The sequence below is a fragment of the Peromyscus maniculatus genome, chromosome 2, assembly GCF_049852395.1.
Source record: "Peromyscus maniculatus bairdii isolate BWxNUB_F1_BW_parent chromosome 2, HU_Pman_BW_mat_3.1, whole genome shotgun sequence".
Lineage (NCBI taxonomy): Eukaryota > Metazoa > Chordata > Mammalia > Rodentia > Cricetidae > Peromyscus > Peromyscus maniculatus.
This window is the reverse complement of record NC_134853.1, coordinates 2,912,370-2,924,573: the sequence shown is the minus strand read 5'-3', so window position 1 is coordinate 2,924,573 and position 12,204 is coordinate 2,912,370. Positions and strand designations below refer to the sequence as shown.

The following is a 12,204-nucleotide window of genomic DNA, read 5'->3' as shown; positions in this document are numbered from 1 at the left end:
TGTTGTTTTTAAAAATCTCATACGAGTGTTGTGGCTAACATCTTCTTCTGGCAGTTTTAGAATCTGCATGTCTAGTTAAAACACACTGGACTATGCTCCATGATCATGTAACTGTATAGATTAACTTGGTGGGTGGCAGGTTTTTTTAGTAGGTTAAGTATTTATATTCAGAGGACTTTTTTTCAACATCCAAGTCTACTGTAGTCTACTCATATAAAAGGATCCTTTGTATGAACCTTTGACTTCCTTTAAGTTTATTTTTAGGTATCTATCTTTCTGTTGCTTTAGGTAATGGAATTTCTTTCATTATTTAAGTTTAAAGTTTCTCTCTGTGGTGGTTCACTTTATGTGTCAACATATAGCTTAAGACTATAGCATTCAGTTGTTTGGCACAATACAGGTCAAGATGCTGCCAACCCTTATACTCTATAAATTTTAAGCAGATTATCTTTATCAAAGTAGCCGGGCCTCATCTATTCAGTTGGAGGGTTTAGGTTTCCTGAAGCAGCAGCAATTCTGTCTAAAGACTCCAGTGTGAAAATCCTGCCTGCGTTTTCAGCACAGCAGTTTTCTCTTAGAGGTTTCAGATCCCAGAATACAAAATCAACTCTTACTGTCTGTCTGTCTACTCCCCAGATCTCAGCTTTGGCAATCTTGAGCCAATTTCTTAAAAATTTCTCTTTAACACCCCTACCCTTTCTGGTGTTTCTCTGATGAACCCTAATGCCTCCCCCAAGAACAGTGAAAACAAATGAATTTCTTTCCCTGACACACTGCATGGTGGGTGAAAAACTTAGGGCTCTGAAGACAGACCAGAGTTTACTATGACAAGTGACTTCATTTTGGAAACTGACTGCTTATCTGTAGAAATTGGATCAAATTACTTATGTGACTACAACGTTGGGTAAAAACACTGCATGGACCATATCTGCCAGGATTCTTCGCTCAAAGAGGTACACTGTAATATACTTTGCTAGAGGGGGATATACTGTTCAGTTGCCTACTGAGTGGTGAATCTTATTATTTCATTAACTAACACTTGGATATTATTAAATGTGGTATATTTTATTCAACACAAATTTTCACCAGTGCCAGCTTTGTGTAGAGGTACTCAAATGGTTTTTGTTGTTGCTTGAGATAGGGTTTCAATATGTAGTGTGCCTAGTTTTGAAGTCACTATGATGTCTGAGCTGGCCTTGACTCTCAACTCTTCATCCTGCTGCCCCAGTTTTTCAAGAACTGCAATTATATGTGTGTGCCACCATGGCCAACATATGTAGAGTACATATCGCTTGAGGTTAGCTCTTGGGACGTATCTATGTAAGGTGTAGGGCAAGTTTGTTCCTATAAGTCTACCTCTAAGTCTGTTGTATGATAAGGATTTCCTGAAGAGTAAATGGGCAAAAGTACTCAGCAGAATCCCAAATGAGATGCTTAACACATCTACTACATGTTAAGGGAATAACTGGGATTTCAAAGACAGTGAGACCAGGTCTTGCACTACAAGAGCTCAGTTAATGCTTCACCATCCAGGGAAGACAAATTCCACGACACAGGAGGTGGTATCACCTAACAATGAAGGCCAGGCAAGTGAAAATACATAGAGGGCACGCTGTTTAAATAGTAAGAGAATACACCTTTGTTCGTTTATCTGATCATGTGTATTCGGTACTCGATTTATATCATCATTAAGCTCAGGCTCAGCACTGTACTTCCAAAGGCCTGCCACTTTGTCAATGATCTTCTCAAATAACTGGGAGACTAGATGCCCTGAGAAATGATCCAAATCCTTTTTGCCAACAGGGGAGAGCTTGTTCAGGTTGAAGAATCTGATGCCGAAAGCATCAGAACAGTCAGTTCCTGCTGAAAAGCTTTGGCAGTTTATCCTCATTTTACCAAGACAGGTGAAGAGCTTTTCCTATATCCTAAACAGCAAACGCTAACAAAGAAGGGACGCGTTTGGCTAGAGGAACTTCGGTCTCCCTGTCCCTTTGTCTTCTCGATATCGTCATTTCTCATCTTTTTTTTTTCTTGGTGGCAGAATTTCACTTCTTTCTCAGCCTCATCATTCAAAGACCCTCATCCCTCTGGAGTTTCTGGTCCTTCTCTCTGCCCTGCAGGCCCCGATGGCCTGGGGCCTCACCTGCCAAGGCCAGCCTGGGGAGCCTTGCCTGGCTGGGGCACGGACGGTGACGTAGCGGGAGGACCGTGCCCGCGAGGCCTGCTGACGTCACCGCCGCAGCGGTCTCCCGGGAAGCGCTAGGACTGGAATTCCAGGAGGGGAAGCGTGCGGTGCCCCGCCGGGCCGGGCCGAGCGCGATGAGGGCGCCCGGTGCGTCGGGCTTTTGGGGAGCCGGGCGGGCGAAACAGCGCCCGTGGCGCAGGCCGAACGAACCCCCGGGTCCGTGCGCCCGAGGATGCCCCGCGCCACCCTCCTGCGCACGCGCCGCGGGTTGCTGCGGGGAGGGAGCTGCGGGGAGGCGGGAGGAGCCGGGGCGGCGCGGGGCGCGGCGCCGAGTGGCGAGGACGCAGGCGGCTTAGTCCCGGCCAGCAGCGGGCTCCGGGGCGCTGCGGCGGCGGCGCGGGGCGCGGGGCCTGCGGCGCGGCGTCGTGACGTCACGGTGGCGGCGGCCGTGGTTGGCGCAGGGTCCGCTGCTGCAAAGTGTGAATTACGCCGGGCTCGCGCCGCCGGCGGCGGAGTGGAGTGAGGCTCGGGGGAGGGGAGGGGCAGGGCTCCGGCGGCCGAGCTGCTCGCTGCTCCGCGCCCGTGCACCGGGCCCCCCTCCCCGGACCGCTCGCGTGCCGCGGAGCCCCGGAACGCCGCCCGCCGGTCCTGCGCGGTGCCCCGGCCCCTGGCCCCCGGTCGCCCGCTGCTGCAGCCCCTTCCCGCCGCCGGCCGCGCGGAGGGCTGGGAGGCGTCCGCGGCCGTCCGCGCCGCCCGCCCGCCCCGCGCGCGCCTCGGTCCCGGGTCCCCGCGGCGCGGCCCCCTCGCAGCGCAGGGGCGGGCGGCCGCGGAGTGGCGGGCGCCGCGCGGAGGCAAGGCGGGCGTGTTCAATGGAAGTATGCTACCAGCTGCCGGTGCTGCCCCTGGACAGGCCGGTCCCGCAGCACGTCCTCAGCCGCCGAGGAGCCATCAGCTTCAGCTCCAGCTCCGCGCTCTTCGGCTGCCCGCATCCCCGGCAGCTCTCGCAGGTAACCGCCGCCCCGGGGCCCGCACCCCGCGCGCGGCTCGGCGCTTTTGTCTTCTCTTGGAGGGGGCCCGGGCCATTGTTCGGGCACGGTAGGCTGCTCTGCCCACCTCTCGATGGACAGCCTTTCGCCCTGGGCTGGGCTCCGTGTCCCCGGCCTCTGCGACCCCCCGCCCGGTGCGAGCCCGTCACTCCCGCGGCTAGCCCCAGCAGTGACTTTGTCCTCCGCGCCTTTCTCCGCATCTCCTTCCAGCTGGGCCCCTTGTCCCTGAGCGGTGACCCGGAGTACACCTGTTCGCCCCCGCCCCCTGGCCCTCCCCCCACACCTGCGCGGGTTCGCGTGCCCTGCCGTGCTGGCTGCGCTGGTCCCGAGGTTCTCAGAACAATGGGCCTAGATGTCCCATTGTGGTCCTCACCCGAACTGCTTCCTTTTAGCGGATGGGCCTTAGGTGCCGGGAACTCGTGTGCAAAGTTGATGGTTTCGAATCAGTTTTCTCATTTGATGAAGGAGTTTTTAGGAGAGGAACCACGCCGAGGAGCATTCACAAGGACTTTGTTTCCGATGGCCCAACACCAGTTGCTCCTGAACATTATTTTTTTTTTCTATGAAGTCCTCGGCTCAACTCCGTAGTTGGGTTAATTTTGGTTGCCAGATTTAGAATAACGAGACAGAAGAATTTTACTTTGTTTACATATGAACCGGGTGCCCTCATTGCCTTCTGCCAGAAGTTCTGTGTTTATGAGGTTTACTTTGGGGATGGGTACTGGGGGAGTGTACTTAGAGTCTCGCACTTGCTAGGCTAGCATTCCAACCAGTGAGCCCCAGCCATGTAGTTGTTTGTTTGTTGTTTATTTATTTTTCGCAGAGCCTTTCTCTACAGCCCTGCCTTTAACTCATGATCTTCCTGCTTCAGACTTCCAAGTAGCAGGCCTGAGCCATCACGCTAGGTCCCATGATCGTTTTGTAAAATAAAATATTCTAATTTTCCCTGTTACTTAGTATTACCTTTTATGGTAGCCTATTTTCTCCCCTCAATTATATTGCAAGTATCATGAGCAAGGTATTTTTAAATTTTATTTATTTATTTTTGATTTTTCGAGATAGGATTTCTCTGTGTAGACTAGGCTGCCCTTGAACTCAGAGATCCTCCTGGCTCTGACTCCTAAGTGCTGGGATTAAGGCAGGCACCACCACTGCCCAGAGAGCAAGTTTTTTTAAAGAACAGGTAACATGGACAGCATCTTTTAGAAACGTTGCTTTTGCTTATAGTAGATTTCTACTAGATTCTATTTGTTATCGCCTTTTGTCCCTTTTGTTTGTTTGTTTGGCCTGCAAGGTAGATAGAGCAAGAGGTTCCATTTGAGTTTCTTTTGAGGAATTCTTGTTTATTTAAAGTCAGACTCTTTCCTGATACAAGGTAGTATGCTAATGAATTCAGTGTAAAATACTAAGTGGGATTTAGATAATACTTTTGTTACTTACTTTGAAGGGTAGTTTGGGAGCTGTACTTTTATTATTGTTTAACATAATTTCCAGTGCAGAATTCAAGAGGTATTGAAGACTGGTGAGAAGGTTCTTAATAATAGTCTTGTTTGTTTGTTTGTTTGTTTGTTTGTTTTCGATTTTTCGAAACAGGGTTTCCCTGTGTAGTAGTCGGTCCTGGCTGTCCTGGAAGCTAGGACTATTTGTAGACCAGACTGACTTCAAACTCAGAGACCTGCCTGCCTCTGCCTCCCAAGTGCTGGGGTAAAGGCGTGCACCACCACTGCCCAGCTTAATTAAAGGTCTTCAATGGAAGTAACTTTTTTATTTCTAAATGCTGTTGACTTCCTCAGATCACCAGGCATGACCAACAGCCACTTTCAGTTACGTATAAATAGTAAAGCAATCGCTTTATATAAAGTTATACAGTATGTGTTAAGTGTCCCTGCTCCCTGAGGAGGATATGGATGAGAGGAGGATTCCAAGGGACGGAAAATAAGGCTGATCCCAAGAGTTTTACCCAGCGTCGTAATTAACCCACAAAGACCAATTTAAGCTCCATTTTTTTTTTCTTTCACTCATTCCTAGACTAAGATTTAAATGGGTATCGGAATTTTAAAACCATGACATTGACACATAAAGCAGATCCTGCAGAATGACACCTATTTTACCAGCTCTTAAAACTCGTAAACAGTTTCTAGGTCTCCAGAGAGTATGTTGGAATTCCTTAGGTTTGAGACAGAAATTTTTCATTAATGAATATTTTATTTCCTGAACAACATTGCTCAGTTGTTACAGGGACTATAAACTTACCCAGAGGCTAAGATGGGTATATTATCCTTATCAAGGCTTTGTGTATCAGTTAATAATAAATTATGTGTTGATACTGAGTACTTTGGGGGTAGATGGGGATATGTAATGGGAAAAGAAGAGGTAGATAATCTTGGAATCATATTCAGAGCTCTTTGAAACAGGCCTTTCTTTGATTGACTCACAGGCTTCCATTACCAGTGATTTTTTTAGTTCCTAAGCTTAAGGTTACAGAACTGGGTAGAAGTTTAGGTGGTTTTGTGATTTTTATTTAAGAGATTTAATTTTTTTCTTCAGTTACTAAGTACAATTTTAATTACAATTTTTTATTTTAAAATAGGTTCAAAACTAGCTCTCATTTCAGTTCTTTATTTTCACCACAGTACAGGAACCCAGTTCATGGTAGGTAAGTAATAAACATTTGAATGAATGAATAGATGAAATTACCTCAGACTGAGCTGAGCATCAATTGTGAATAGAAAACAGTCGGAGATCAATGTAGAATAAGGGGTCATTATCCAAAATTTGGTTTCAAATGTGATTGTAGACTTGAAAATGACCCAGACGACTAGCAGAGGAAGTTTTGAGCAGGTAGCCAGGGTACTTGCTGCCGGATCGTGGGAGCCTGGCCGTCCAAGTCCAGTCCTCAGAAGCTGCAGACAGGTGGAGGGGAGAACTGTCTCTGCATAGCTGTCCTCGGCCTCCACATTGAGCGTGGCATGGTGCCTGCTCCCCCCTCCCCACCATAAAAATTTAAAACAAGACGCTGAGCAACCAAAATAGATTTGAACATCATCTCTCTCAAAGCCTGTGAGGTTGAGCAAACTTTTCAGAGGAGCAGAAAATTTGAAATGGACTTGGAAGCAGCTACAGGCCGATCACCCTGCTAGAAGCACAGGTTCCCAGCTGACATACCCCAAGTGAGGGATGGGAAAAAAATTTTTCCCAAGCTAGCAAGATTTTTAAAGGCATTGTAGGGATATTTAGCTTATGGACTTGAGTGTTACGGAACAAAGTGATTATTAGTCAAAAAATGCTGCACAAAGTCAGATTTTCCAAGTTAAAAGACTTATCCTGTGGGGAAAAAAAGATTTGTGTGCCAGTTAATGTTTTGTGCTCAAAAGTAAAGCTTCCTGGAGAATTCACCTCTGCAATACTGGCCTTTCTTAGGCAGAGGCATTGGCATTGTGTCTTAAACCAGACATATGCTACTTTTTCAAACAACTAATATGAAGTTCTTGAATTATTTGAAAAGTGAGGATAATAAATGAATCCTGTGTGTTGCCATTTTGGATGCCTGTTACATAGAGGAGTTTAAACATTAGTCTTTCAGAACAGAGTTCATATTTGAAAAGAAATAAGGCATAAATTGTGCTCTATTCACCATTGGTGTTTTACATATTTATGGTTCATTAAGTGTGAGAGTTGAGTAGTGTGTTGTTGGGGTGCTGGGGCACTGCTCTTGGGGGCGTTAGTCCGGTTTGGAGGCTGTATGGGCTAGTTCTGTGTCAGCACGACACAAGCCAGAGTTATTTGAGAACCTCAATTGAGAAGATGCTCCTACCAGACTGGCCTGTGGGAGGCCTATGGTGCTTATTTTTGATTGATGATGGGTGAAGCAGGGCCCAGCTTACTGTGGTGGTGCCTCCCTGGGGCTGAGGGTTCTGAGTACTATAAGAAAGCAAGCTGAGCAAGCCATGAGAACAAGCCAGTAAGCAGCATTCCTCCATGGCCTCTCCACCTGTTCCTGCCTTCATGTTCTGGCCCAGCTTCCCTGGATGATGAACTACATACAAATCAACTTGCTTTGGTGCTCTGCCATAGCAACAGAAAAGTAACAAAGATAGAGGCATAGGAACACAATTTATTTGGGTTAGAAATGGGAGGTTTAATTTTTAATTTTTAAAATATAAGCACTTTTACTGAGTGAAGTATTAGGCTGCAGAATATGAATATAAGCTATTTTATATCTAGCCTCATTGTGTTGTCCCAGCTAGGCTGGAACTCACAGTGTAGTTCAGGATGGCCTCAAATCTTTACGCTTCCTACGTTTGCCTCCAATCTCATTTAGGATTCTTGTGGGTCGTGTCCGTCTCCCCCACCCCACCCCACCCCCGTACTCCGTTTTGGTTGTTTGAGACAAGGTCTCGGGTAGCCAGGCTAATCTTGAACTAATTATATAGCTGGAGATTTTTGAACTTCTCTTCCTCCTACTTTTAATTTCCAGAGTTCTGGAATCACATGTATGCAACAGTATGTGAAAAAATCTTTTTTTAAGACACTATTTCATACAAAGAAAAACCCACACAGACTCTGGTAAACACAGAGCACTTATTAGACTCTTTGTATTAGATGTTAGAAGATGTAAAGGATTCATAATTAAAAAACTACTTTGAGATTTCTGTCTTAACAATTTGCTTTCTTAGCCGGGCGGTGGTGGCGCACGCCTTTAATCCCAGCACTCGGGAGGCAGAGCCAGGTGGATCTCTGTGAGTTCGAGGCCAGCCTGGGCTACCAATTGAGTCCCAGGAAAGGCGCAAAGCTACACAGAGAAACCCTGTCTCGAAAAACCAAAAAAAAAAAAAAAACAATTTGCTTTCTTTTTTGCCCTTTATGTACAGATTGAGAAAAAAAATCTGCAGGGTTATTAGCAGCATATTGGAGTTATCAAGTGTGATGAAACACCTAGGGTCCTGGAATAAGCCGTGGTAACCCAGTATAGTCGTTGACCTTTAGGCCAAGGGCTGAAGATTCAGTAGGTGTTTCTAGACAAATTAGTAAATGTAGGGGAAGGGGAGAAAGGGTGTGTTGTGTAGACATCTGTGGAGATGAGTGCTGTTTGTGAAGTCTTCTGTGATTTTGTACATGTTCTCTGAACTCTCTCCAGTGTGATGTCACTAACTGTGGTGGACAGTTGAAATGTGGGTATGACTAAGGGCATGGCATGTTAGCTGAGTTAATGAAATAACTGCGGAGTTAGTGGCTGAGCAGGCGCCAAAGCGAGTGTATGGATCCGTGCTTACTATGGTTAGCAGGATGTCAGGTGGATGGATCAGCACAGTCTTCAAATGTTGAGCATTTTCTGTCAAGCTTTTGTTTTTGAACGTAAAACTCCCTTTAATAGATGCCTTCATGTATGTTAGATAAAGTCTTTGGAATCTCTAGCTCATGTCAAAAGGTAAGAACATTGTTCTGGCTTTCTCTACAGGCTCTGTCCTTTCCTAGTACCAAGATAAATAATCATACTCCTTTCGTCTCCACTCATATGTCACCAGACGTTATAAATATTTGCTCCTGTAGTAGATGGGCTGCATCTGGGTTTGTTTTGATTAGAGTAAGCAGGAGTTTGTGCTTTCTGAAGTGTTGTTTGAACTATTTGCATTTTCTAGTGAAATTTCTTTTTCATATCTTTCAATCCTTTGTAACTACTCCAAATTCAGCATCAGTTTATAAGTGTGCATTATGCAAAATTGTTAACATTGGCTCTTCACAAAGCTACCCATGAACGCTGGTCCAGGGGAGAGTAGGCACACAGTTTCTAAGGGACTTGTGCTGTTGCTGTCCTGGTTGACTCAAGCAAGGGTTCTGCTCATAGCCTTTCAGCAGAAAGTTTTGATTGCTGCTCCATGGCTCCACCTACTGGTAGAGATGGATCTTAATTTTCGGAAGATAATGGCTATATGGTTGCTAACTTGGTAGCTTGAGTTTCATCAACAAAGCCTACCACTACTCAAATTTTGAATAGACCAAAATACTGCTTTGGACCATTAAAAGTATTTGGCAGCTGGGCAGTGGTAGCACAGGCCTTTAATGTAAGTGGTAATGTAAGATGGCAAGTGGACTATAGTCAGAATTTTAGGTTCATGGATTATGAATTGTGATAGCCTGTGACTATGCGTAAAGAAAATGAATTTGACACAATTTGGTCACTGTTTGAGGTGATAACCTTCACTCAGGGCTTTCCAGAGCACATTGGAAGTATTTTCAGTCCAGAGGCCATGTTCTAAGGAAGATATAACTAAATCATGTGGCCCAGGGTAGTGAGAGATTGGAAACCATTTTGTTTGATGGGTGACTAAGGAAATTAGAGACATTTCATCTGGAGGGAAAAGAACACACATTTCATCCAGGAGGATTTGAGATGGAGGTGGGCGGTGCTGTGCATGTGTGGAGTACTGCAGTCTTCCTGCATCTGCAGCTCTGGTTGAGATGGAGGTGGGCGGCGCTGTGCATGTGTGGAGTACTGCTGTCTTCCTGCATCTGCAGCTCTGGCTTGGGAATGAGAGGAGGAGAAAGGAGGAAGACAGATCTGGAATTGTCCTGTACTCCCACTTGTTGCATCCTGTTTGTGTTTTGTGTCAAGTGTCTCTAATGTAGAGAAGACATAAGCTTCAAGTTGTCACTTATCAAGGTGACACAACTGGGTTTTGGGAGTGGCTTAAACTCCAGGTCTTTGTGACTTTAGTCTGTGCATTCTCTTCTGCTTCATTTTACCACATGTGAATGCATGTGTGTTAGTAACGTTTCTGTTGCTGTGAAGAGACACCATGACCAAGGTAACTTAGAGAAGAAAACATTTAATTGGGGGCTTGGTGACAGTGTCAGTGAGTTTGTGATCATCACGGCAGGAAGTATGGAGCAGTGGCTGAGAACTTACACCCTGATCCACAGGCAGAGAGACTGGGCCTGGCCCGCCCCTGTGGCACACCTCCAAACGGCCACACCCCGAATCCTTCCTAAACTATTCACCAGCCGAGAGCCTTTGGGGGCCATCTTCATTCAGACCACACATGTATTACTGAGTATGGATGGAAAGAGGACCAATAGCCGGGAACAGTGAGGACTGGAAGAGGGATGGTAATACTTAATGAAGTATTAAAGTGTTTCATTAGTTACTTTGAACTCTAAAGTACCAGGATGTCAGCTAAGCTTGGAGCCCGGCCTGTCTGAAGTATCACTCTGAACTTGTAAAGGGATTGTCCCTTTCTAACTTCATTACTCTTAAGCTGCCTTTTTTTTTTTTTTTTAGGTTTCAAATTTACAATTTTTGTTTTATAAATTGAAAGTTATATTTATGGGATAGTGCCAGAGTTGTAATCTATTGTGTGTTTCTTCAGAGTGATAAGTGAATTAAATAAATGCTTAGAGAATTAATGCTTTTAGTTGAGATTTTACTTTTAGGACTCTATTCTGGTTACTAGAATTAGAAATGTTGATAAAGATTAATTGTCAAGGATATTTATCCCATTATTTGCCATTGTGAAAAATTAGGAACAACAAATAATTTCTAAACGGCTAATATAGTTTTCTTGTTATGGAATATGGTAATTAAATCATTCTGTGTTATGCAGCTACTTAAATGCTTTGAAGAGCTTAAAATATAATAGTTTAGATCACATACAGTGAAATACATTTAGTGTTTTTCTTATTTTATAATGTATAGCTACTAAAGTGAATTAAATAATATTTAATTGCATAAAAATGCTTAAAACGTAATTAAGTGAAGAAAATTTGGAATATCCTAGAATTTCCCAATTTAACTACAAAAAATCTCAACGTATATAGGTATGCACACACAAACACGTTTGCAAAAAGGAAAAGCTAGCTGTATCTCCAAATGTTAACGCTGTCTCAGGATGATGAAATTGAAGTAATTTCTGTTTTTTATTTAGAAGGTTTACATAATCAGTTTACATTACTAGTTTGCCAACAGAATTCTTTCTTTCAGATCAGTATTTAGGAGTGAAAAAGTGAAGGCAGCTGTATTTGGGGTGAGGTTGCTGGCAGATAGAGTGGGCTGCCTCATGAGATTCTAAACTCCTCTCTGTGATGATGGAGATGTCTCGATGTTCCCAGGGGACCTGACTCCTGCTTCCTTCCGGGTTCAGCATTTCACAGTGCTCTGGGTTACTCGGGTTCCATGGCTCTGCCTGTGTAGCTCTGGTCATTCTGAAGTAGTTTCATCCTGTGAGGGAGAGGCTGGGAAACAACGTGGAATTGTTGTTGGGAGGAACTGTCTGATCACAGCTGGTGAGGTGGACTTTAAAACGGCACTGGTGGAGAGCGAAGAACTGGGCAGCCCGGTTGTGGGGTCAGATAGCCCTCCTTTTGAAGTTGGGGAGAGCCTGCAGATCATGGGGCAAGTAACACACGTCCTGGTGGGAAGAAGAAGACAGGCAAGCTTTCCTCCCTTCCTCCCTGCCTTCTTGCTTACTCACGGTATTTTTTAGTTCTAGTGATGGGAACCAGGGCCTCTCAGAGGCCAACAAGAGCCCTGCCGCTGAGCACCGTCTCTTAGGCAGGAGGAGGTCAGGCATCAGGCCAGTGTAGGCCGCAGTGAGGAGGCAGGCCACGCATGCTCATAGCAGGCTGAGACCCTTCCTGCCCCGACTCCTCCAGGGAGTGTCCTCTGGGCTTCAGTATTTGGAAGTGATAAAATGTTTGGTTTGTTACTTAACTCACAACTTAGAACATTCTTGTTAAATTTTAAATGTGTAACAGTTCAACATCCTCCACCCATTAAAACGCATGAGCAGCTCAGGACTTTGTCAGTTTTATATTTCCTTTTCTCTCTGATCTCTCATTTTCTCTACACGTGATTATCCCAGTGTATGCTTTTAGACTCAAGAACATTTTTTGTTAGTCATTCGAACATGCTTTTCAGCAAATGAAGGAGTAAGCTTTCTCACGAACTCAGTACGTGGTGATAAGAAGGCTTGCGTT

At 45.3% G+C, this 12,204-nt stretch overlaps 1 protein-coding gene across 2 annotated transcripts in view; it reads left to right on the top strand.

Moving 5' to 3' along the window:
* Positions 1–2,232: 2,232 nt before the first annotated feature.
* Pde7a (phosphodiesterase 7A) overlaps positions 2,233–12,204 on the top strand; it is an 88,583-nt gene continuing 78,611 nt past the window's right edge. The window contains exon 1 of one of the 2 annotated variants that reach the window (XM_076563664.1): positions 2,233–2,332. Coding sequence is in view for 1 of the 2 variants with exons in the window: in XM_076563663.1 (XP_076419778.1) it covers positions 3,055–3,192 (138 nt within the window). In the remaining variant the exon portion in view is untranslated. Of the gene's footprint in view, positions 2,333–2,821; positions 3,193–12,204 lie in introns of those variants that run through there. The other variant, XM_076563663.1, reaches the window with a different exon arrangement.